At 39.4% G+C, this 23,481-nt stretch overlaps 6 protein-coding genes across 6 annotated transcripts; 3 read left to right on the top strand and 3 right to left on the bottom strand.

Moving 5' to 3' along the window:
- Positions 1–2,344: 2,344 nt before the first annotated feature.
- Positions 2,345–6,440, top strand: LOC108598922. The gene is made up of 3 exons (XM_017985686.2): positions 2,345–2,577; positions 4,785–5,351; positions 5,685–6,440. Exons 2-3 carry the CDS (start codon positions 4,917–4,919, stop codon positions 6,042–6,044), a joined length of 795 nt encoding a protein of 264 aa, XP_017841175.1. The 5' UTR covers positions 2,345–2,577; positions 4,785–4,916; the 3' UTR covers positions 6,045–6,440.
- A 566-nt stretch (positions 6,441–7,006) lies between these two features.
- Positions 7,007–17,228, bottom strand: LOC108600445 (neurexin-4). Its single transcript, XM_033293720.1, has 12 exons — positions 17,213–17,228; positions 14,275–14,391; positions 12,189–12,385; positions 11,238–11,379; positions 9,998–11,176; positions 9,813–9,938; positions 9,554–9,757; positions 8,562–9,491; positions 8,323–8,502; positions 7,923–8,267; positions 7,727–7,864; positions 7,007–7,666 (listed from the first exon to the last, which is right to left on the bottom strand). The coding sequence occupies exons 1-12, from the start codon at positions 17,226–17,228 to the stop codon at positions 7,479–7,481; spliced, it is 3,762 nt and encodes a 1,253-aa protein (XP_033149611.1). The 3' UTR covers positions 7,007–7,478.
- Positions 12,966–14,039, bottom strand: LOC108600447 (L-aminoadipate-semialdehyde dehydrogenase-phosphopantetheinyl transferase). The gene has a single exon (XM_017988034.1). The coding sequence runs from the start codon at positions 13,905–13,907 to the stop codon at positions 13,032–13,034; it is 876 nt and encodes a 291-aa protein (XP_017843523.1). The 5' UTR covers positions 13,908–14,039; the 3' UTR covers positions 12,966–13,031.
- Positions 17,229–18,470: 1,242 nt separating the features above from the next.
- Positions 18,471–20,364, top strand: LOC108599583 (LETM1 domain-containing protein 1). Its single transcript, XM_017986525.2, has 4 exons — positions 18,471–18,739; positions 18,799–19,389; positions 19,451–19,739; positions 19,805–20,364. The coding sequence occupies exons 1-4, from the start codon at positions 18,624–18,626 to the stop codon at positions 20,147–20,149; spliced, it is 1,341 nt and encodes a 446-aa protein (XP_017842014.1). The 5' UTR covers positions 18,471–18,623; the 3' UTR covers positions 20,150–20,364.
- On the bottom strand, positions 20,245–21,526 carry LOC108599585 (60S ribosomal protein L14). Its single transcript, XM_017986528.2, has 4 exons — positions 21,473–21,526; positions 21,116–21,217; positions 20,710–20,904; positions 20,245–20,517 (listed from the first exon to the last, which is right to left on the bottom strand). Exons 1-4 carry the CDS (start codon positions 21,473–21,475, stop codon positions 20,317–20,319), a joined length of 501 nt encoding a protein of 166 aa, XP_017842017.1. The 5' UTR covers positions 21,476–21,526; the 3' UTR covers positions 20,245–20,316.
- A 776-nt stretch (positions 21,527–22,302) lies between these two features.
- Positions 22,303–23,464, top strand: LOC108599584 (negative elongation factor E). Its single transcript, XM_017986527.2, has 4 exons — positions 22,303–22,473; positions 22,533–23,059; positions 23,118–23,284; positions 23,356–23,464. The coding sequence occupies exons 1-4, from the start codon at positions 22,393–22,395 to the stop codon at positions 23,427–23,429; spliced, it is 849 nt and encodes a 282-aa protein (XP_017842016.2). The 5' UTR covers positions 22,303–22,392; the 3' UTR covers positions 23,430–23,464.
- Positions 23,465–23,481: the final 17 nt, after the last annotated feature.

Genomic DNA, 23,481 nt, shown 5'->3' with positions numbered 1-23,481 from the left:
TTTTTTCCGGCTGAAGCCATTTTAAGAAGGACAAATCTATCTGGAAAAGGGCTAAAGTGGCAGCACGGTATGTAAGTCTAGCCAATAAGCAGGTATAGGCAGTATTTTATGCAACATACGTATGGTACAAAACAAATGTCAAAGAAAGTGGAACAAACTGAAACGGAACTTATTGAAACATGCAGCTATCAAATATCAAATTTAATTTATCATGCCATTGTATTAACAGAATACGAAGCACCAAAAGTATATTTAATGCACATTTATATAAATGTTGATAGATATAGTTCTAAGTATAAGTAAGTATGAATATGATAAGTACTCAAAGCGATTTATGTTACCAATTAATATTTTGGTCAAGATACAATAAGCTTCTTAATAGCTTAACATAATAATTACAATTTATTAATGACAAAATGTAACTGTTCGTCTAAATCTACATCTAACTGTGTTTGCTCTACATACCTACATAGGTATGATAAATATTTTTTATATCAATGTCTAAAAGCTTCAAGTTGGCCTATAACAAGAGCCACTCTGAGTACGTGTACCTTAAACATAATATATAAAAGTTAAAATGAAAATAAATAAGTTTTACGAATTTATACTTCTAAGTGTCTTATGCTTAAACAATACATTAACTATAAGTACAACTAGCTGTATATAGCTACTATATAAATGTAGAGCAAAAAAAAACCCATATTTAGCGGCTGTGGAGCGGGGACGGGACGTAAGAACAGTCACAATTGAAGAACAATAGTAATTTAAAAGCTAAAAAGAGACCTGAAAACAAATAAAACAAGAGAAATGCAAACTTTTTGTAATTACAACCAAAAGCTAAGCTATCCATACTATAGTTCATTGTTGGAATACCCTAACCATAATAGAGCTTATTTTGTATTACAATTTCTCATAAATATTTTTCATTTGCTAAGAGATTTTGTATGCATAATATTTAAATGGTTAATATAAATGACATTTTTTGATTAATTAATAGCTGTAATATTTCTGCAAATATGTGAGTGTGTGTGTGCGTTAGAGTATATATATATGTGTGTGTCTTACATTATGCTACAGAAAGAACGAAACAAAAATGTAATTGAGAGTCAGCTCACAATTGTGACTGGCCTGTGTTTGTTGACTACTTAAAAATTGTTTATATTTACGTATGTGAATGTGTGTGTGTGTAATTTGTTATTTATATTAAGCTACGAAACTACATGTTTTTAACAACTTGAAGCGTTTATAAATAAATACAAATGAAAAATCCAAGCAACAACAAATTATTGTGACTTTTAATTGATTTCAGCGCAAGATAATGAAATAAAAATTGATTGTCCTTGGGCACTATTCAAATGTTACAGAAAACATAGGAACTCATTTCTGCTACACAATTTTTAGAGCGCAGCTGCAGTGCAACAATGAAGCACTAGTAAGTATCTTAAAACTGATTCCTAATTTTTGAGAAGTATATTAATTTTTAAACTTTAGCTTCTGAGCATTGATGACATGTAGGTTCCATCTCTGTGAAATTGCAGTCATAAGCGTTTATTTAGATAAGCTCTGCAATGGCTTTAATTTAAATTTCTCATTTATTTTCAAAGCTCACCTAATTTTTGCACCACTGTGAATTGCTTGCAACAGGTGCATAAGATTTAATGCAAGCAAATACTAAAAATACAAATGAAGACCGCTTCATGCAAATGCATGTGTGTGTATGAGTGTGAGTGAGTGTGTTGGCGGCAGACCCGGCTAACAGTTTATGCCAGACCAGCAGCAACAGTGCGTATACTTGATGTTGATATGAAGCAGCCGCTTGCATTTCCCAGTATTTATCACGCAGGCTCTCCGCTGAGAGAGAAAGAGCGCACAAAAACCGCCCACACATGTATATGTAAATATGCGGGTGTATGAGTGAGCTCTGGAAGCGAGGGTGTAAACAGCTGAGAGTGACTACCAGTATTTTGTTGCTAGAAATCATTGGCCAGATAACGACGCGATACAGTGGAGCGGAAAGCACACAAGAGGCTAACCAAAATAATTTATATACTTCCATAATTCGGTTATTAATTCTTTGCCAGTGAAACAAAAAAGCGCTGCCGCAACAGCAATTATTGCCAAAAATAAAAACAGACTATGAATTAATTGAAAAAAAAAGCAATTTTAAATTTAGTTTCTTACGCACCAAAATCTTTACATTTGTTGCCACTGTTTTACGGCGCCGACGCCAGCAGCAGAGGATATATGATTGTGAGTATGCATCGGCGTTCAAGTCAAGAGCAAAATTCACACGCAGACGACAAGCATAACAAAAATTTCAGTCGGCTATTTTCACTACGCTACCGTGGATTGTGTTGTGTTTTCTTTCAACTGCAAAAATTATTGTGCAGGGCCAGCTGCCAAAATAGGCAAACATATATATTTATATTATCTAATTGCACAATTGTGAAGCAAGCAAAGTGCACAGCAATGTGCGTTGCAGAGAACATTTTGTTAAAACTCTATTGAAAGTACGCGTGATTGTGTATGTGTGTAAAAAGTGCCGGGAAAAGAGCGTTAACAGGGATAAAAAGCAAAGTAAGCTGCAACTTTTTATATAAAGCAAATAAATAGCTTAAAATATTGCAGGCGTGTGTGTATCCGCATGTGTATTTAATTACAAGCCGGTTGTAAGCAAAAATGTTCAATGACAGACAGAGCAAGTGTATTTTGTGTATTGCGAGGGTGTCTAGCGCATGTATGTGTGTGTGAGTGTGTTCTTTGCTTAGGTGTATGTGTGTATTTATGCCCATATCGTGAGCTAAAATAAATAAATATTGACCAAACAAACATCAGAACTGAGGCAATCCGAAAACAATTGCTTTGAGTTATCTCGAATGCTGAGAATCAAACAGAGCTCTATAGTTATATAGAACAAACAATACAAACACACTCAAACATGTGCGCATGTAAATGACTATAAAAAGGTTGCGCTGGCAACACACACACACACGACAAGTCATCATCAATCACGCTGCAAACAAATAACAGCCGCATACATTGCGTATGCGTAATTTAATTGCAAAAACTTGAAGTCTATTAGTGGGTTGGCAAACACTTTTATGGCTTACAAAAGCTAACACCAACAACAGCAGCTAAAGCTGATAAAGGGAGCAACAAGCCGGCAAAGGCGACACTCACAGAGGTAGAGAGAGAGTGAGAGAGAGAGAGAGAGAATGTCTGGCGCACTTCACGCCAAAAACAACAACAAGAAGAACGACAACAGTAAATTGAAGTAGACATAAATGAGCATGCAAAGAACACATACACAGCAAGTGTCAGCGTGTGACTGTTGCCCCCATATTACTCATACGCCGGGTGTGTGTGTCTCAGTTTATCTGTTGCCTGGACTACAATACCCGTCAAGTAAGGTGTGCGCCATTGTCACTCTCCTTCTTGTTGTTGCTACTTCTGTTTGTTTGCCTCGCGACTTTAGCGCGACAGCTTACATTTTGATTTCATGCATATGCATTTTAGGCTAAGTGCCACACAGTTTAATTCGAGCACTTGTCAAACAATGTGAGAGCGCTTAGGCAAACGCCAAACGACAGCGGCATGCACCTACATACGTGTGTGGTTGTTAGGGAATTTTGCTGCTCGACAGTGCAAGAGCTTAAGCAGTGTTAAAACAGCGTTAAAGACACTTTTAAGGTCGCTATAACTCAGTATGCTTTTATTGAAAACATGCAATCATTTTTTTTATTTAAATTAAGCATCAGGCAATTTTTGGTTCAGCTTTTGTCTGGCCTGCCAGAGAACTAACAATCAATGCCAATATGCAAATTGCATATTTATTTGTTGCTGCATTGACAATTTTTATCAAGAAATCTTTCATTTTTAACTCGCCAATTGTAACTGAAACTGAATATTCAGTTGCAGTTATTGCGCTGTTGCTGGCAGTTGCTGTTGCTGGTTGCTGTTGCAGGCGCATTAATTAAATGGACTCTGCAACTGCAACAACAACCAATGCGTGCCACAAAAATGTTGCTGACTGTTTCAACATTGTGCGGCACTAATGACCGCTCGTTTTGCTTTTTTGGCATCCGTGCCAGTTTCGATTTCAAGTAGTCTTGTTCAGCTCTCGCCCTCGCCCTTTGTCCGCCTCTTTCACACTCTTCAGTATCACGCATGAATTTATAATTGTTTTATGTTCGCCATGCATTCCCATTCCCACTCTTATTGCCCTTTATCTGCTCGTACTCAATTTTTCTGTAAAAGGTACGCGCCAAGTGCCAAATGCACTGCCTGCGTTTCTGGCTTTATTTATATATTATGAGCATTTAGTGTGTATATATGGCCAACTTATACTACATTGCATTGAATTGTGCTGATTGCTACGCAACTTTTGAGTTTATTTCCGTCGAGCAATGTTTTTTCTGTTTACTCGCATATGAAATAATTCCTAAAAATTCTAAAAATACATACGTTTATGCACAATTTATAGGTACGTAGGGCTAAATTCCATGAATGAAATCGAATTTAAAAAATATTTGTTTCGACTATCTTGTTGACTATAATTGTTATGTGGGCCAATATTATTGGTTTGTGCATAGACAAAAACATTTTGTAAACAAAATATTTGAATTATTTTTCTATGCTTAGTCATTTGCTTGTTAAATTGAATGCAGTTGTATAAAAAAATATACTGAGCAGCTGGAGAATTTATTTATGAATAAAATTACTACAATATTGTGTGCTTTGTAAATTGTGGTTAAAAAAATATTCATAGATTTATTTTCTTGCAGCAGCGTCAAATACCAAGCAATGGACTCAGCTGTAGTAAGAGCTTAAGCCATAGCAACACAACAGCAACATAAAAACGAACGCCAACAACGACATATCAAGTTAAGAGCTTAAACTTTCAGCAATTGGCAGCCATGTTTGACGTCACTTGGCTGCCCACCGCCTGTGGCTCACTAGCGCCAGCACTGATACCGCCTGCGCACATTGTCATACTCTGGTACTTCTGGGAGAACTATGCCAGATACGTGGACAGGCACTTTTGCACCTGCAGCTGCTGGGATACTGTGTTCAAAGGTCCCTACGAGTCGGGTGTGGCGGCGTATAAGCACATGTACTTCAATGCCACTCCCAATAGTTTCAAGATGTGGATATTGACAGTGTTTGCTGTTATTGCTTTATATGAGTGCATTAAGCGCTTGATAGCATTGATCCTGCAGCAACGTGTACGCTACTCTATGCTATTCCTCTTTTTGCTCTCCATCTTTTCGCATTACTATGCCTGGTGGGCGTATATCAACTACTACAACGATGACTACTACAATCAATGGAATCATCAGCTCTTCTTTACAGTAAGTTAGCAAATATACACACACACACACGTACAAATATACTATTCAAGCTATTCATAATTTATTGGCAAAGTTGTGCACAAGCTGCTCCAAACTTGCACAATATGCAATCGCTCAAGTTTGCTACGTGCGCCGTCCACTTTGCAAAGTTCTACCACGGCTAAGGCCGGCTCAGGCAGCGTGTAAAATACGCCGTTAACTGGCCAATGGTCTAAACTTTCGAGTGATCCAAAGGGCTTAACTTCTGGAACCATAATGAGCGCAGATGCCAATGCATCTGAAGCTTAAACCTTGTTATTATTTAACTTTAAATATTTACCTCTGTTCTTCTAGGTAACCGAACTCTGCTCCACGGTGCTTGTCATGCATCTGGCCAACGCCACCAATGTAGTCAAACCCAAAAAGGTATTCTGCATTGTGGGCATTGCTCTGCTGCACATACTCGCCGGCAGTTTTGATCAGTTCTTTATGAACGTGGTGCGTGGCGAGGGAGCAGCACATCAGGTGGTGCGAGATATAGGCTTCATGTTGCCGGATTTGCTGCATCTGATTGTGCCCATTTGGCTGCTGCGCAAGACACGCAGCGAAAGCTTCACCACGCGTCCTTTCTATCGTGATCGCAAGCTACATCGTGATATTGTTGTCTGCCTGTGCCTCGTGTCGCTCCTCTTTGTGCTCTGTACAATTTTGTGAGAACGAATACTGCTGGGAGCCTATGAGATAGAACATGGCAAAATAAAGCCAGCAGAGGATGCAGCGTTGCAGCTGCTTAATCGCTATCGCATGCTGGCGAACAGCAATGTGCACAACTAAGCAGTGGGTGGAAGGATGCGGAGCGGAGCTGGCGTCAATGGACAATATGCAGCACTTGCTAGTAAGTCAGTAAGTGTGTGAAAAGGTTATACACAAAATACATATACATTTACAACAGTTTTAAATTCTATTTAAAATTTGTGATAGTTTTTTGTTTAATACTTATCCAACAAATATTTGACTTCCAGCTAGGTTGAAACATATCCATTTACCCGCGCTTAAATACAGCACCATAAGATACACTTAGTCTATTCTAGTTACAACGAATATATATCATAAGCTATTTTAATTCTATATTATGTAAAATAAGTTGCTTATATAACACTAATATAAGACATTTATGTGAATTTAAACGATAGAATGATATTAAAACAAAATATAGTAGCATTAGCTATGTTGCAAACATATTCCAATAACAAATCAAATCTAGCAAACAAAGCCCGTAGTAATCAAAATTAGCCTTAAATAAAGTAATACAAGATATTGTTATATGGAATAGCCTTTAAAGAATACACTGACAAACACACACGCCAATTTGTACACCGTATATTTTAGTATACAATATTATAATAATAATAATAAAATAAGCATTAAGAGACTGAAAAGGTTTAGCATGGTTTTCATTTAACAAATAACACACAAAGGTAAGTTCTTATTACATTTGTATTTTTATTGAAATTTGAAAATGTATTGAGAGTGTAAAACGCTGTGTATAAACGCTAAGCTTAAAGTATATATATTGTATATTTTCCATACAATTGCATTTTCCAAAAATACAATTCGTTCTCAAAACCTTTGATTTAAACTTATACATTTTTAATTGCATTTTGTTTACCGTTCCCAAATGATATAGTATAGTACACGAAATAGATAGACTGAGTATGTGGGAGTCGTATTAAATATAATGGAATGTATTTTGTGTTAAGTGTAATTTGCTGTCAAAACTTAAAATACAATTTGTAACTTAATATGTTTTTAACTAAACAAATTGCTTAGAAAACGCAACTAAAATAAAAATGGACGGTTTGGTGTGACTATTGAAAGTATCAAAAAGTAAAAAAGGATGCCAAATGTATACTAACAAAATAAACAATATCAAAAACAAAAGCAAAAACAAAAACAATTAAACTCTTTCGCTAACCAAGTTGGCAGTGGAGCTTCTCAGTTGTACATCGAATAATTTCTTAAATATTCGTCAGCTAATTCGTTTGATTTCGTGATGCTACAAATGCTCTTGCTTTTATCTATATTGTGATGGCTGCTTAAATTTGTTGCTTTTAGTTTTTTAAGGCGATTTTGTGTCTTCTGCAAGCTCTAAATAAATATCTCTGTGCGCTTCCTAACCTGATGACCTGTAGTGGAGTGAAGCACAGCCTCATCTGGATCATCAGCATCGGCGCCATTATCCTCATGCGTCAGATAATCTCCTTTATGACGATGCAGATAACGGCCAATCAAAAAGAACATGAGCAGCAGCAGCAAGAAGAGTATAACTAGTAGACCTAAGCGTGAATCGAAAAAATTAGCAGAGCTTTACGAATGTAAGTCCATTATAAACTTACATGCTAGCAGCACAGTGTTAACTTCATTATAAGCCTTGCGCAGTTTGTCTTCATCCACAAGCGGCGGTGGTCTAGTTTCTATTTCAATAGGTGGATGCGTAACAGGCTCCACGCCGCAAAAGTCCTCAGTTAATTGTGCTGCAAAAAATATTACAGATTGTATCAAACTTTTTTTCGCCTATTTTTCAAAACTTACTGCCCAAAGACTTCACATTGCTGGGTGGATTTTGCTGGAACATTAACTTTAGCGGATATATATCATCAAACTGAACTCGTGATACGCAACCCACAAAACCATCCGTCATCGAGGTATTCTTGCCAATGTACATGTACTGTATATTGTTAAACTGGGCATCGGCTGATGCTTTAATATCAAAATTATACTCCACAGGCTCATAGTCATCCACGAGCAGCACTACCGTAGACCCACTATTTCTACGCATAAAACGCACATCGTGGTATTGACCCAAGCCAAAATGTTTCTTGGGGAATATAATCTCCTGCCGCTCAAAACCAAAGTCGAACACACAACGCAAGTGGCCTAAAATAATATATTGTATAGAGGAAATTCTTTGTTCACTCGTAGTTGGGTTTACCTGAATTGGAGATTTGTATGGTTAGATATTCGCCAGTTAGATTGGAAGAGAACCCTAGGAGGAAACCCTTCGGTATGGTGGTTGTAAAGCCCACTCGTATATTCTCCGCGATGGTAGAACGGAAAGATCCCTCAAATTCGTAGCGTATAATAGAACTAGAGCGCAAATTAACTCCAATCTCTGCAAGGCAAGCGTATAACTAATAAATATAGTTTATAATGTATTACAAAAAAACAAACCATCAGCGCAAATGGGTCCCTTGAAGGCGCTCCAACGGCAATCGCAACTATAGCCATCATAGCGCTCAATGCAAGTGCCATTATTCAGACAAGGACTCGATTCGCAGCGTCCTACACAACCAGTGCTTATACCATATATACCACGCATAGAATACTGCTTCAGATCCACCATTTTACCATTGAGCAGCAAGGCGCGTATGCAACCTACATATCCATCACGATATTCCGTAGTGGCGCCGATAACCAAATCCGAGGTCAAGTGCAATGCGCGAACTGGACCTGGCGGCTCACGGACTTCAGCCTTGATAGAACCATCTACCACTAGACGCGCTTCCTTGCGATTACGCTCTACACTCACTGTGTGCCAATTGTTGTCATTCAGATGATAGCTTGTGCCCACATTGACGCCTAAGGGACCGCTGCCGGCTTGATATTGGAACTGCAGCTTGTTGCCGCCATTAATGCTTAACTTGATATAGTCCGTAGGTCCAGTGGCATGGAACAGTACGGCATTCTCCTGCGTAGTTCTGAACTCCAAATAAATGTCACCCGAGTGTCCCATATCAAAAGGTGGCAGATTAATAGAAGCATCTGCTATGCGGAAAGTAACCACATTGCTGAACAAATCATCGCCCTCGCAGCGCATCGGACCAAGTATATAACGCCCCTGTTTCTCATCAAGCGGCGTGCCAGTGTCTCCGAATTTAACCGCACGCACTGGCAAATGTTCCTTCTCGCGTATATCGCCGCCATCTTCTAGCCACTCCAAGCTATTGCTGTCACAGTTGCACCACTTGGTGGGATCATGACACTTGCCCAAAATGCCGCATTCGCATTTGCGTGAACCAGGCAAGGCGCCTGCCCAGTAGTCCATGGGCTGATTGTTGCGCGAGACCCACCAGGAGAAGGGACGGAAGTTGCCAGCCTCAGCTGAAGTGAGCAAGGTGTATAAAATTAGTGAGAGTACTAAACTATTATAAGAATATATTTACAAGGTGAATTGAAAAGACGTGAGCTACGACAGCTGTAACTTAGACGCTGCCAGCAGCTGTGTGAGCGATTAAGCAAGGCTTCAATCTGAAGTGGATTAGCCTCATACAGAATAGACTGTTCAAAGGATCCAGGCTCCTGAAAACCATCCACAGTTGTAGTATGCTCCTGGCTATGACTTAAAGTCGTAATAACTCGCCCATCAGCTGGAAAATATGTAATTTTTAGCTTAAGGTCATCTAAAGTAAAGCTATAACCTACAGTAGAACTCGCAGGTGACAGGGAAAGGCTCCAAAGGGCCACTACCATCGACATCAATGTTGAGATTCACACGCTGCTGCACATGCTGCACATTCTTCAAAGCGAGACACGAAAGCGGATTGTTGGCTTTAAACAAAATTATAGATGAATGTGACGCTAAAATAGAATTGAGTTGGTAGACTTACAAGTGTGACACACAGCGCCTGCATAGCCTGTATGCGCGCAATCGCAGAAGAACTCCACGCTGTTCTGATGACAGACGCCCTTGTGCTGACAGGGATTCGGATTGCAGCGATCAATCATTTGGCAAGCATTCACAATAACCTCGTCGCCACAGCAAACCTCTTCACCTTGCACCCAATCCTGTGGCAACTTGTAGTTGCCATCCACAGAAATCAAACGCATACAACCCACAAAACCATTCTTATCCTTGCCACCAGCTATGTGATAAAGTAAACCCGTAGCTATTTGCATTTCCTTCATTGTAGTCATGGGACGCTGATCAATGCTGAGTATAAGACGATTGCGTTCAATTGACAGCACAAAGGAATGCCATTTGCCATCATTAAACTGTTCTTCATAGTTGTCCAATATGATTCTAGGCTTTTCCTTGGTCTTTAAATCAATCTTTACTTTGCCAAACTCTAGAAATACTTTAACATAGCCGCCCGAGTAAAAGTCGTGGTGTATCATCACACCAGTCTCCTCATACGTTCGGAAATAGAAACTCACATTCAGACGCTGCGAGTTCTCATAGCCCTTGAGACGCACAAAGGAACCGCGTGTGGTGAAGGTCACAGGATAAATGGGGGGTGAGGGGCAGGCATAGATGGTGTTAACTTTGGTGTATAAATAAGCCTCGCCTAGTTCATAGCTCTGCTTCATGGTGCGTATAAAGTTGGTCGAGTTAAAGTAAATGTTCTCCATGCAACCCGAGTAGTTCTGTTGTATTATAAGACCCTCTTGGAAATTAGGCACACCGCCCAAGTAGAGCTCGCGATTCAAATTCAGTCGCGTAAACTCGCCTTGTATGAGTCCACGCACTATAACACGGTCCACGGAGAATAAAATGTCGCGTCTGTTTCGTGAGATGACCACATCATGCCATACATTATCATCTAACAGGCTGCCCACTGACAACGAAGTCATTATGCTTGCACCAAGGTTTAAATTTAAGACCATTTTGTTGTCTTTCAGCTGCAGCGCAAAGTAATCTCCTTGCGTGCCTCGTGAGTACATCATAACGCCATTGGCAAACGCTGTCTTGAAACGAAAACGTATTGTCTCTTTGGAAGACGCAATAGGATCACGACGCAGATCATAGCGCACTAGTCCCGTGCCATTAAAGGAAAGGTCATCAGAAACTATGGAAGAAATACGAATATAGCTATTACGCTTTTATTGTTTTGTTTAACTAATACGTACTATACTCGCAGCCATAGAGCTCTACACGCATGGATATGCGATCGTGCCAGCGTGTGGGATTAATGCGCACCCATTGTGCAATAATGGGCACTTCAAAGACATTATGGTGTATGGAGTTGCCATCATTGTTACCTCTGAACATCTGCATTTGGAAATACATTTGGATTAGTGTTTAGTAGTGCAGTTAAATTTGCATTTTGAATTTCTGTAACCAAAAAAGCCAGTGGATTAACGCTAGGAAACCTAAATATATAATTGTTATAGAAACACAGTAAACATTCGATAGAAACTGTCCCACAATCCAAATGTTTAAATTATACTTTGCGTAATTTTAAAATATTTAATATTATTGTGATCTCTTATAAGCTGACTGTGAATTTAGTGCACAAGTAAGCACTTATTCATGCTAAAATTTATTAGTTTGATTTAATTGCAGTGTAGCATAGCTTAGCATATGTGGGATTAGGTTAGTCACAATACCTGTGCCTCGCTGGTAGGATTTACATACGAGCGCCAAAACTCTCCATCATCAGAATATTGTATAATATATTCCGTTACAAATTCATCGGTATGCATGCGTCCCATTGTAGCAATTTTGCGCACATCACGCGGATCGCCCAGATCGAGTGTTAGAAATTGGTTATAAGTGTTCTCAACGGGCGTCCAAGCTGAGTTACCTGCACCAGGTGCAATTTGTTGTTGGGGTTAATTAAGATAGGCATTAAGCAGGGTACAAAAGTTAAGCTACTTATATACAGACTACTTCGTATACAAACGCAAAAAATATGAATATAAGGAAAAATCATGCAGACAAAACAAATAAAAGAAAAAAAAAAAAACACATAATAATTAAAGCAAATAATGTTAATGGGAATCCTCGAGATTTGTGCAGCTGTGAAGCTTATTCCACCACCAATGACAACACAGATAAATTTGATTAGCTAGGCTTACCTTGACATTGCCACCGGGCTCTTTATAATCGGCAAACTCAAGATCGGTGATGCCATAGCTAATGGTATACTCTGTGACATATTCTTCACTGTGCGGGCGTCCTTGCAAACCAATATGTGTTATATTTCTCACCAGACCCAAATCAATTATCAATCGTTGATCAAAGTCCGAACTCTTGGCGGACCATGAAGTGCCAGCTTTATAGCACCAAAAATAAAAACAAATTAAAATGAAAATAAAAACAATACCAGCACGATTAGCTAGAGACAAACGTTGCTCAATTAAGTGCAGAGGCAATAATTTAAGGCGATTTCAATTTGACAGCTGCAAGTGCTTGCTTTCAACCCCTACCCCTAACCCATGCCCTGTGCAAAATGCATTTTTGGCAGAGGGGTGAGCTCTGGTGTTAACACTAAATGGACATGAACAATAAATCGACCCTTTGTGAGGCATAAACAATTGCGGCAGTCGTTGCCGTTTCGTTATGGCTCTTTGTCGTTAACTGGGATACAAGGGCCCGGTGTGTGACTAAGGACTGTGTGAGAGAATGCAATGGGATTACGATTTCCGTAGCTCCAGAGACCGTCCTTTAATGTTAGGTTTAATGTCATGGTCTGCTATGCTGCCAGGCACTTCATCGATAAAACTTTGCCAAAAAGTTGTTGGAAATAAAAATAAATTCCACCAAGTGCCTACCCCTTGTTTATACAGAACAGCTATACTATACTTGTGGTTATCCTGTTAAGCACACTTCCGGCTTAGTTAGGGTTGCTTGGATTTATGCAAAAATATACAAAAGGCATTTATTATATATAAAAAAACAACAATTGCAGTCTTAAACTATTATTGCTGCTTATATGGCTTGAGCAGTGCTTGCTTGCAGTAATCCATTAACTCAGGCTGCTTCTCATTTGAGCTATGCTCCAATAGCTGCTCCAAGCGCAGAAATTCAAACTTGGCATGCTGCTCTGGCTGACAATTTCTGAATGCTATGGCAGCGCAGTATGTGGGGGTTAGCAAATGCTCCTCAAAATGCCATTGGGTCATGGGCGTGCCATTGTAACGCAAGCTGGAGGCACAAAGAGGCGATACCGCCTCCTCCAATGCATGTGTGGTGTCTACGGAGAAGTTTATCTGCTGCAGATCCACAGTAATGCCCACGCCTAGCTCCTTAACATAAGCCTCCTTCAGGCACCAATGTCGCATAAAAGCTTTGAGCTGAGCGCGTTCATTGTGCTGTGGCCGGCAAATGTAGTTCCATTCCTGTGTTGAAAACTTGCTTTGCATAAGGCGAAAGAACTCCGTCAGCGATTTACCACTATTGTGCTCTATTTTCATGACATCAGCTCCAATGCCAAATTCGCCATCAGTGGGACTACCCCTAATGCCAGCGAGCACTACCAGCTTGCCTTGATGTGAAACATTGAAGCTAAGCGCTGTTGTTGTTGTTTTTGCCTTTTGCTGCACCCAATAGGGTTTGCCACGCACATCACGCGCAAACTGCACTTGATGATAGTTCTCGCCGCTGCACGTGCTTACAAATTTCCGCATTAATAGCCGTCCAATTAGCGAGGATAGAAAGTCATCAATAAAATGAAATTTCATCAGACGCACACGCTCCTCGGGCTGAATGGCTGACACTGCCTGCGTCAGTTGCGGCAGCGTTGGTCTCCATGTACTCAAATCGAACGCCCAACGCGTGCATATATGCTTACTCATCGCGTTGTTGTTATAGATTTATTATTTGGCTTAAAAACACATGTTGCTTGCATTGTTTTTAAGCGCAAGCAACATTTTTTAGTGTAATCTAATTAGCGAACAGATGGCGCTTCCTCTTATTGGTATTCAGCAAAAGCGCTGACAAACTTTGCTGCAAGTTGGCAGCCCCGCAGTGTTAGGCCTTGAGCTGCCAACGCTTGCAATGATGAGGTTATTTTTTTAAACATTGGCGACACTAAATTTAAAATTCAAAAACTACATAAACTTAAGCAAACAAAGAGTTAAAGAAAATAAATAACTAAAACGAAGGACAGGCAAACAACAGAAGCAATATGAACAAAAAAAAATTAATTTAACAAAAACTTACCGTTAAGACGTGCCTTCTCCGGTCCACGATCTTGTAATGAGGATGTGGCTGTTAGCACAGCTCGTTCCATCAACGGCTGATTGCATTCATAGTCGGTAAAATAATCACTAAAGGTATCTGCAAGAAGGAATAATAATTAAACTTTTAATAAAAATTTAAAATTTAACCTTGTTCTTCACAAAGATCACAAACATTATATTTTTGACCTAAATCAGCGCTTCCTGTATATCCGAAGTAATGTTTACATACATAAATATGACAGCTGTCTTTTTGTATACAAAATAAGAAAATCCATTTGGACAACAGCCAGTAAAAGGCAATTTAAAAACTCTTCGTCATAATTTTTAGGTTTTATAAATAGGAAAAAACTTTAAAATGAGTAGGGGTAAAACTGCATATTGTTTATTGCATTGCACTGCGGTAGACACTTATCTTTTATTTATATACATTTCGTTGCCATGACCATCAGCATAAAAATAAACATATAAAATGAAAAAATTATAGAGTGCCCATTTAGGCGACGAGGAGTCGTGATAACAGGGAACCAGAAAATTGTAGCCTTGACAATTGGCTGTTGACATGTGGTGTGGATCACTTGGTGCTGGTTAAGGCCTCAGGATATTTATTATTTGCTACTAATTGACAACCTCATAAAGTTTTTCCGTGCTAGGCCATATGGACATTTCAGCAGCTTATGGGATAATAATTAACATGCTACGAATTGGAAGAGGTTTATGAGAGGTAGATACTTTACAATATGTTTATGTTTTGCGTAAGATGATGTTCGTGGGGATATTCGGGACCAGAACGGATATGCATTGATTTGTCTTGTAATTAGTTGCGCGCATGATAGGTATCTTGAGATCATTACTCGATGTTTATATCAGAATAAGCACTTCCCTAGTCACTCTATTAAAGGTATTGGGATCGAGGCAAATAGAAATGTTCAGCAGATCGAGGTAGACTCAAGATCGTCTCGATAGGTTTAGGTTTTTGGAATGGGTATCAATGCGCTTTGAATTTGAATTGCGAATGGATTGCGCAGATATTAGGAGAATAAACGACATTAGCACACATCTTATAGTGACATGCTAGATTTGACAGGGTATGTCTCATTATATATTATACTTCTATCGAGTGATTTTTGCCAGGATTAAGCGTCGCCTTGGTTGAAGCTGTGCGCTAATTGCCTGCACGTTGGTAGGTTATATAGGAATAGATATTCATGCAGGCAGATTTTGCTATAAGGATAATCTATGGATGCCAAATTATCCGGTAAACAGATAAATCATCAGAGCGAACATTATATAAGACGTAATGCAAATTGGTAGCATATGGCGGATTCATGGTAAGTAGCTGGTGCGGATAATATGCCATCTATACTAGACTTAAAAACGCACAGATCGTTATGTAATTTGCTTAGCTGCTATTTCTGAATAGGTTTTTGCACATCTATATGTATTAACTTTATATATTATTTTTTGGGCGCTTTACATTTGTTGATATGTATTGTGAAGTTGGTTATTATCGTTTGCTCATGTCAATAATTGCAATCAGAGGAGCACCTTGTTGCAACGATTTTACTCAAGGAACAGAAAGTAACAAAACACCTCTTCCGGATTGCAGAATTAGCCATCTCGCAGTTCTCGCACTCTTCCAACTTTTTTAGACAAGGCTACTATCTTGTCTGATTTACCAATATGGACATTCAAACAAAAGAGATTATATATTCCAATATATTAGGCAACTGCTCTCATTTCCACGACCTTTGTTCAGAACCCCATATATATATATAGATATAGATATTCTTTTGCTGCGCAACCTTTGCTGCTCAATTATTTTTGCACCTATTCATGACCCCGAATCGACACGGATCAGACGCAAAAAACTCATATCAACGTCGAAAACACACACCCACAGATTGAACTAACCCGTTCATATGATCTTTTTCGAAGCTGTGAACCGTCCTTGTTTTTTTTTTTTTGATAAAAATACCTGCGTGCATATTTTAATTTAATTTATATTTTTTTGATTCAACAACAATAGTGTTAAGCTGTTGTAGTGTATACGCAATTTTTTTTGTGCTGGATTTAGGATTTCAACAGGGTTGCCCTGCGCGCGATCGCATTTGATTTCTTGACGGCACTACAGAATTGTCAAAAAGAAAAAATAATAACAACGGTTTAGGGTTAGAGCAAAGGGTGCTCTAGTTTATTGGCCATCGATTGCCTAACGCATTCATCATTATGATGATTGATTCTCTATTGGACATTGCAATACTCTGTTTGTTTTGTTCAAAGAACAAATGGTAATTTCTCCCGGTTGTCCTAGGGCTCAATAGGTATGGTTGGTTAAGGTGTGGCGGTTTACACGCAAATAGAATTATTCGAATCAGGGACATAAATGGCACAATTTAAATTAGTTAAGTTATAGACTAGGATATGGGTCATTCGGCAGCCCAGTCCGATCAAGCTGGGAAATTTGGTTTTTAATTTTTAAGCGGTATATTTGTCACTCATGAAATTTTGCTTCAATAGTTTGATAAGTGGAGCCTTGTGATATCTTTCTTTGGGGAGCATAGTTGTCTGTAGTAACCTAGAAAGTCCAAGATTTGAACGGATGCGGACCTCACGTATTTTTCTTTTAGGATAAATAAGGTGATGACATATGAGGAATTCAAACCAAAAGCTTGCCGCAGCTCGCAGGGCTGAGGTCATTTGAAAGATCTAGGACTATGCCAGACTCACTACGGCGCTAGGGAATGCAGAATAGGCCTCGGACGGTCTCTCGGCCTAAGCTTTGATAAGGAATAAGGACGCATAGACTTTCAAGTGCAGGTGGTTGGCGAGCTAGACGAGGCCGGAAGTTTTCAGACAGCTCTTAACTTCTGGACGTCCTTACTGTGTTTGTTTTTCGCGCGCAAAGCGGTTGTTTCTACCTTCGGACATCTCCATTTTTTGATTTTTTGTCCAGCGTTGTTCGTTAGCGCCTGAAGCGCAGTGGATTAGCCGTTCGTGGAAATCTACTGCCTCGTAATAGCACGGAGCGAAGTAATTAAAACAAAGCGAAAGGTACACTCGCAAAAAGCAAATTCAAATGGAAAGCGCGATTAATGACGAGTCTTCGTCTGCGTGGAGGGGACAACTCTGCCTAACCACCCAGGTGATTAATAGAGACTTTCGGTCTGTTTGCATCAAGCGTATGTAATGTCAGCACACTAGCAGCTTTGTACAGGATTATTTTCTTCGATACTATTTATGTTAACTTTAGACTGACGAATCTAATCGCAGTGTAACACCTCGCATTTTTAACTTTCGACTGTTCTGTTTGTGGGCTCGCATTGTGTCGATTGGCTTCCTCTAACTGGGTCTCTCTTTGGTTTGTGGGCTGGGCCAGCAAAAAAGCAAAAGGCAAATCATCCCAAATAAAACAAATGATTAATGGGCCTGGTCGTAAGAGCGGCCATACCATTAAACGGATTAAAGTTCGATTAATCGACCTTCTTCGTAACACAAATTACTGTAGGTTAAAATTTTCACACTCTCGGGGCTATCGCAGGCTTGGACGTATCCTATTATAGTTATCCCATCAAGAACAATATGGTAGCAGCCTTCCTCCGTTCGCTACATTATTTCGGCGGGTTTTAGTCCAGTTCTCCGGACTCACACTTTCTCGTTTGGGTGCTTCTGAGCTAACAATATTAACTACGTTAGGTATCTTAACGTCCTGATTCGTTACCAACCACTCACGCACCCCACATAAGCCACAGGATTTTTGTTTAATACTAAAAACAATAATAACGCATCGCGACTCATGACCAAGAACCTGCTCGGACCTAGGGGGCATCTGATGCTGACTGTCGGTCGCTACTGTTGACACATAAACCATGTGACACGTCGGCTAACTGGCGATGAAGTGTTGGTAGCTTGAACTGTTTTGAAAGAGATCGGCTCGATAAACATGGGTATTCTTTATTCTTTACTTGGATGAAAGTCGACAATTCCAGTCGGACTGAAATGTGTCAATAATAATTAGGAATAGAAATCAAATATAGTGTTACTGCAATGCCAAATTTCAACTCTCTATATGCAGCCAGCCATGACAGTGACAAGCGACCTTAAGTACTCATGACAAGTCACAGATGAATAAGTATCGCGCAACTCAACACACACTGTCATCTGGGTGCCAATAAATATGTTGAAGTAAATATAAATATTAAATAATTATAATTAAAGTGCTTGCAGCCCAAACATATAGTACTGAGCTGGCTGCTCTAGAGGAGCTGCAGTGGTTGCGTAACGTGTGTGTGTGAGTTCGGAAACAGGTTGGAATTGCAATTGGCCCCAAAAATGGCATTAAGTTTTCGTTTGACACGTTTAGCTGGTGGAGGCCGGTGGAGCACCTGCTGTTCACTGCAAAATGGCCATAGACTGGCCCTGTTGGGCAGCGGAAGGAGGGTACAGTGGTGAGTACAAGAGGGTCGGGTATTAGCCGGCATTAAAAATCAATTAAAATTTACGATAGCATTCAGATGTTCAAGAATTACGCCACACAGGCACAAGAGAAAACAACCGGCAGCGCCAGCCCCCCACAAATTAAGCGAAATGTGGCAGCAGAGATAACCAGCGTGGGCAAGGCTATCTACGAGACTGGGTGGGATGAAAAAAAGCCAAAGAAACCGGCACAGCCACAAGAGGCAGGACTAGGTCCTAATTTGTCCAAGTACATACCGGATGAACCAGAGCAGCCCAAGAAAGATAAGGAGCTGGATACACAAAAAACAAAGCGCGAACAAATGCGTGATGATATGCAAGATTATATATTCACGCGCTATTTTAATTATGTCAAAAACTATGACAAAGTGCTGGAGAAGAACTTTCCTAAGGCTATGCAGCTCTATCGGGTGTTCTTTGATGGTGTAACAATGTTTTTTGCAGATATGAAACGTTTTTTAAAAATATCACGCATTGCCAATAATTCACCACAAGGTGTCAGAGCCTTGAATCGCCAAGAATTAGAGTTATATATGCAAATGCCGCGTGATATGATGAAGGTTGCGCCAGCACTTATTGGCTGCTCTCTGCCTATGGTGGGCTATGCTTTCTTTCCGCTTGTGTAAGTTGAACATATTTACCACCTTTTAAGTTATTTTTAAATGTATTTTAATCTTTTGCAGCTTTTACTATCCTCGCTCGTTTCTAACGCCACACTTCTGGACACTGCAACAGCGCGCAGAGTTTCTGGATTATTACATTAAACATCGCCTGCAGTGCAATAAGTCTGTATTTCGTTGTCTGCAATCTAAGCTTAAATCGCTGGCTGGACATCCTCATCATACAGAGTTTGAATGTATACTGGGTCAACTGGGCAGTGGCACACATCCCACGCCAGAGGCGCTAATAGCGGTCAAAGACATCTTTGCCGAAGGACCTTATTCGCTACTGGGCATGCCACGCAAACATGTCGTAAGTTGCAGCTAAAATAGCCTCTAGCTGTGCTCTAAACCACACACACTTTCTCTCTCTTGTAGAAATGCTTAATCAAGATGCATGGCCTGCCTAATAGCATTTTCAAGCGTCATCGGCTCCATGAGCATGCTTTCTTGGTGCACTACATGGATCTGGCTATCACACGTGAAGGTGGGGTACATAATCTAAGCTCTGAGGCTTTACGTTACTCTTGTTATTTGCGTGGTCTAAATCCCGCCAATTTAAGCAACGAACAAATGATCGAATGGCTGCGCAATTGGGTAAAGGTCTCCACGTCAATACAAGGCGAACATATCACACTGTTCCTGCATCTGCCCATATTGCTGGGCTACAATCATCCCAATAATTGGAAGACAATATATGGCCACAAGACAGATGGCGTTTAATTGTTGAGAGCGTGTGATTTTTTGTTATGCAAATAAAACATTGTTACAACAAGCGTTTGATAATTATAGTAGACAGAACAACAGGGGGATTCATGTGTTTTTCCTAAAAATAACACTTCTTTTTTTATTTGCTCAAGCAGTTACTCTCGTTAAAAAATCTGTGTTGTTTACTTCTTGGGCGCGGCCTTCTTGCCACCCTTGGCTTTCTGGGCGCGCAAAATCTCGCGACGATCCTTCTTGAGCACACGGGGTGTACCATCGGACTTAGTGCGCTTCTTCAATGTGTTGAAGGCAATGGTCAGCAGCTTGTTGCGCTGACGCTTGGCATAACGCAGCTTGAAACGATCGAAATCGTTCAATTGGGAGCGCTGTAAAGATTAAATAGAAACTTAAATTAGTTAACAATAATTAATAAATACATATTAAGATTGAAATAATTAAAATTTCAGTGAACAAAAAGAGCTAGCTTCATGTATGTATCAGCCGGCAATTCCTATCAAGAACTTTCAATTATCATCATGTGCAATCTTATACATTCATCGCAGTCGTTCTTCACATACCTTGCAAATGTTTTGTGCCTTGACAGACCAGGGGCTGACCTTCCACTGAGCCTTCAGGTCACTGTCTACCCAAGCCTTGCGCACAATACGCGTAGGCGCCGTGTAGGGGAACTTGATGCGGTATTTGGTCAGATGCAGATTGTTCAATCTGTACTCCTGACGGGGCACACCGGTCAGAGGTCCATCAACCAAAACCTGCATCGTAAATAAACTATATTAATTTTTACTTTTCTATCACAAACAATAACAGTAAATGCTTTTAAGAGTGATTTAATGCTGTCAGTGAATTAAATTAGCTTCATTTATGTTTCAGTTGGCACTTCCTATCAAGAAATTATCAACAGATTATCATCATGTGCACTTCTCTTCTCTTTGCAAGCTATTACAATTACAGCCCAGCACTTACTCTGTTTTGGTCAATAACATCGACGATGGCCACAAGGCGACCCTTCAGGGAACCTGCCGAGGCCTTGGCAATGCGACCAGTTTGTACGAATCTCTCGAAAGGCTGTAAATATACACACATTTAATAGATTAAATATTTGGTTTTGTTGCTCGGCCACAAGTTGTTTCTACTGCAGCACCACGTGAAATAATTTCATTATTCATTAAGAGTATAAAAAGCACTTTTAGTTATTGATTTAAATAAATTAAAACATTGCTAACTTGCAATATACGTTTAGTTTGTTTCAATATGCGCACTTTATACCTTTAATTTTCACATTTTCGTGGCAAAAGCAAAAAAGAATTAGTGAACGCTTACCATGACGCTAACCGGAAAGAAAGAGAAGGAACGTAAAATTTTTGACAGCTACGCGACAACATGGCGTTCAGTGTGCACAATACAATGCTGTAATTGGATGCCGCTTCACAACACTGTAAGAAAGAACAGACGCCCTGGCAATTAAAGTGAAAGCTTATCGATGGTTTTCCACTGCCATCGATGGCAGCCTTGTATCATCGAATGTTTCAAAAATGTTTTCTTTCAAAGTATGTACAACCTTTGAAAACAATCTTTATATCAAATGGGTCTTCATTGTTTTTTTTTTTATGGACTTTCAAGGTGACGGGTTTCCTACTTTGCCCTAAGGATAATTAAAAAAAAAAACAAAATAAAATAAAGCATATAAAATAGTTTATAGGTAGTTTAATTAATATTTTACTCAATACAAATATAAACATTATTTTCTTGAATATTCAAAATAGGCACATTTGAAGTATTACTTCCAAAATTGAGTAATATTTAAAAAACTGTTTCAAATTAAATAAATAATGCTGAAAGCATTTTTGAAAATTGTTGCTTGTACAGGCAGACAGAAAGATGGAGAGACGGACATGTTTTTTTCGTCCATGTCCAAAACTCTCCCTGTTTCTTACATTTGCAACTTAATGATAGCCCTTTCCATTTTTTTTTATAAAAACTAAAGTGTATAAAAAAGAACTAAAGCATGAGCGCTCCTCAAACACAATGTTACAAAAACAAAAAGCAGACAATACTTTCGATAGCTATCGATAACGTGCAACATTTATTACTCACTTTCGATGGTCTTCCAGCTCTAAATGGCAATGCACTTTAATGGTCTGGCAGCTTTAAATAAGTTACCAACTGGCATCTCTATAGCTAGAGAAGCTAACAAGTTGGAAAAATTGTTTTTATACAAAATACAGTACTAACAAACAAACATGGTATATATACATTTTCCCACTAATCTCACTGAGGAGGAAAAGATGCTACAAGCCAAATATCAAAAGCTAAAAAAAAAGGTAAGCAAATTGGCACATGATCTGAGGCGCAAATTGTAAATCCTTTTGTTTTTGCACAGAAAAAGGCGCTACAAGCACATAAGACACCAAAACCAGAGCCGGAAAGTGCACTTACGCTAAAGCGACCTACAGATGCACGTGATGCTAGAGAAGTGGCCCGCAAGTTGATCAAAAGCGGGGCCATACCTGCTATACAAAAACAACAAACCAAACAGGACCAGACTTCTTTTAAGCGCCCCAAAGGGCAAGAGCGTGCCAAGCGTTCCACTTCTGAAACAAGCGTATCTGCCTATCAGCCTTTTTCATCCACACAAAATGATGTTGCGCAAGAGACTATTATAAGCGAAATAATTAAGGATGAGCCCCGTAGACAGAATTTATATCAACATTTTGCTACAGAGCGCGATAGAGAAGAGCGCGAGCGCGGGATAACAGAAAAGGTAACATTGGATACAGTGCAGCCAGAGAAACCGCGAGCGGGAAATACTATTTTCGTCTCTGGCAATAAAGTTACAGAGGAGTTTCTTAAGAAAACTTTCAATGACTACGGCACCATTGTTAATGTATCCATGGAAATTGAAAAGAGGTAAATTAACGCTAAGGCTTAAGAGAATTAATATTAAACATTATTATTATTATTGTAGTCGTGGCTTTGTGTCGTTTGCGAAGCCTGAGTCAGCAGATCGTGCCATAGCTGAGATGCACGGCAAGAGTGTCAATGGCATAGTGTTGCAAGTGCAATTGGCACGTCGCCAGCCACAGATAGAACCTATTAATGATGCTTCCTCCTCTGCTGTGTGGTCCTCCATAGGTAAGCATTTGTTATATTTTTTAATACAAAAGAAAGTTTTTGTATTGTATCTTGTTTTAATATTTTTTTAGCCGCCAGCAAATCACAAAAGGGCAGTCACAAGGATCTGCGCCAAATGGTGCAATATGATGATGATTTTTTCTAATAAATATACAAGTTACTTTAAAATAGTATTAATTGCATATATATATATCATC

This window comes from Drosophila busckii, chromosome 3L (assembly GCF_011750605.1).
Source record: "Drosophila busckii strain San Diego stock center, stock number 13000-0081.31 chromosome 3L, ASM1175060v1, whole genome shotgun sequence".
NCBI lineage: Eukaryota > Metazoa > Arthropoda > Insecta > Diptera > Drosophilidae > Drosophila > Drosophila busckii.
Note: the sequence above shows the minus strand (reverse complement) of the source record. Positions and strands in the feature narration are given on the sequence as shown.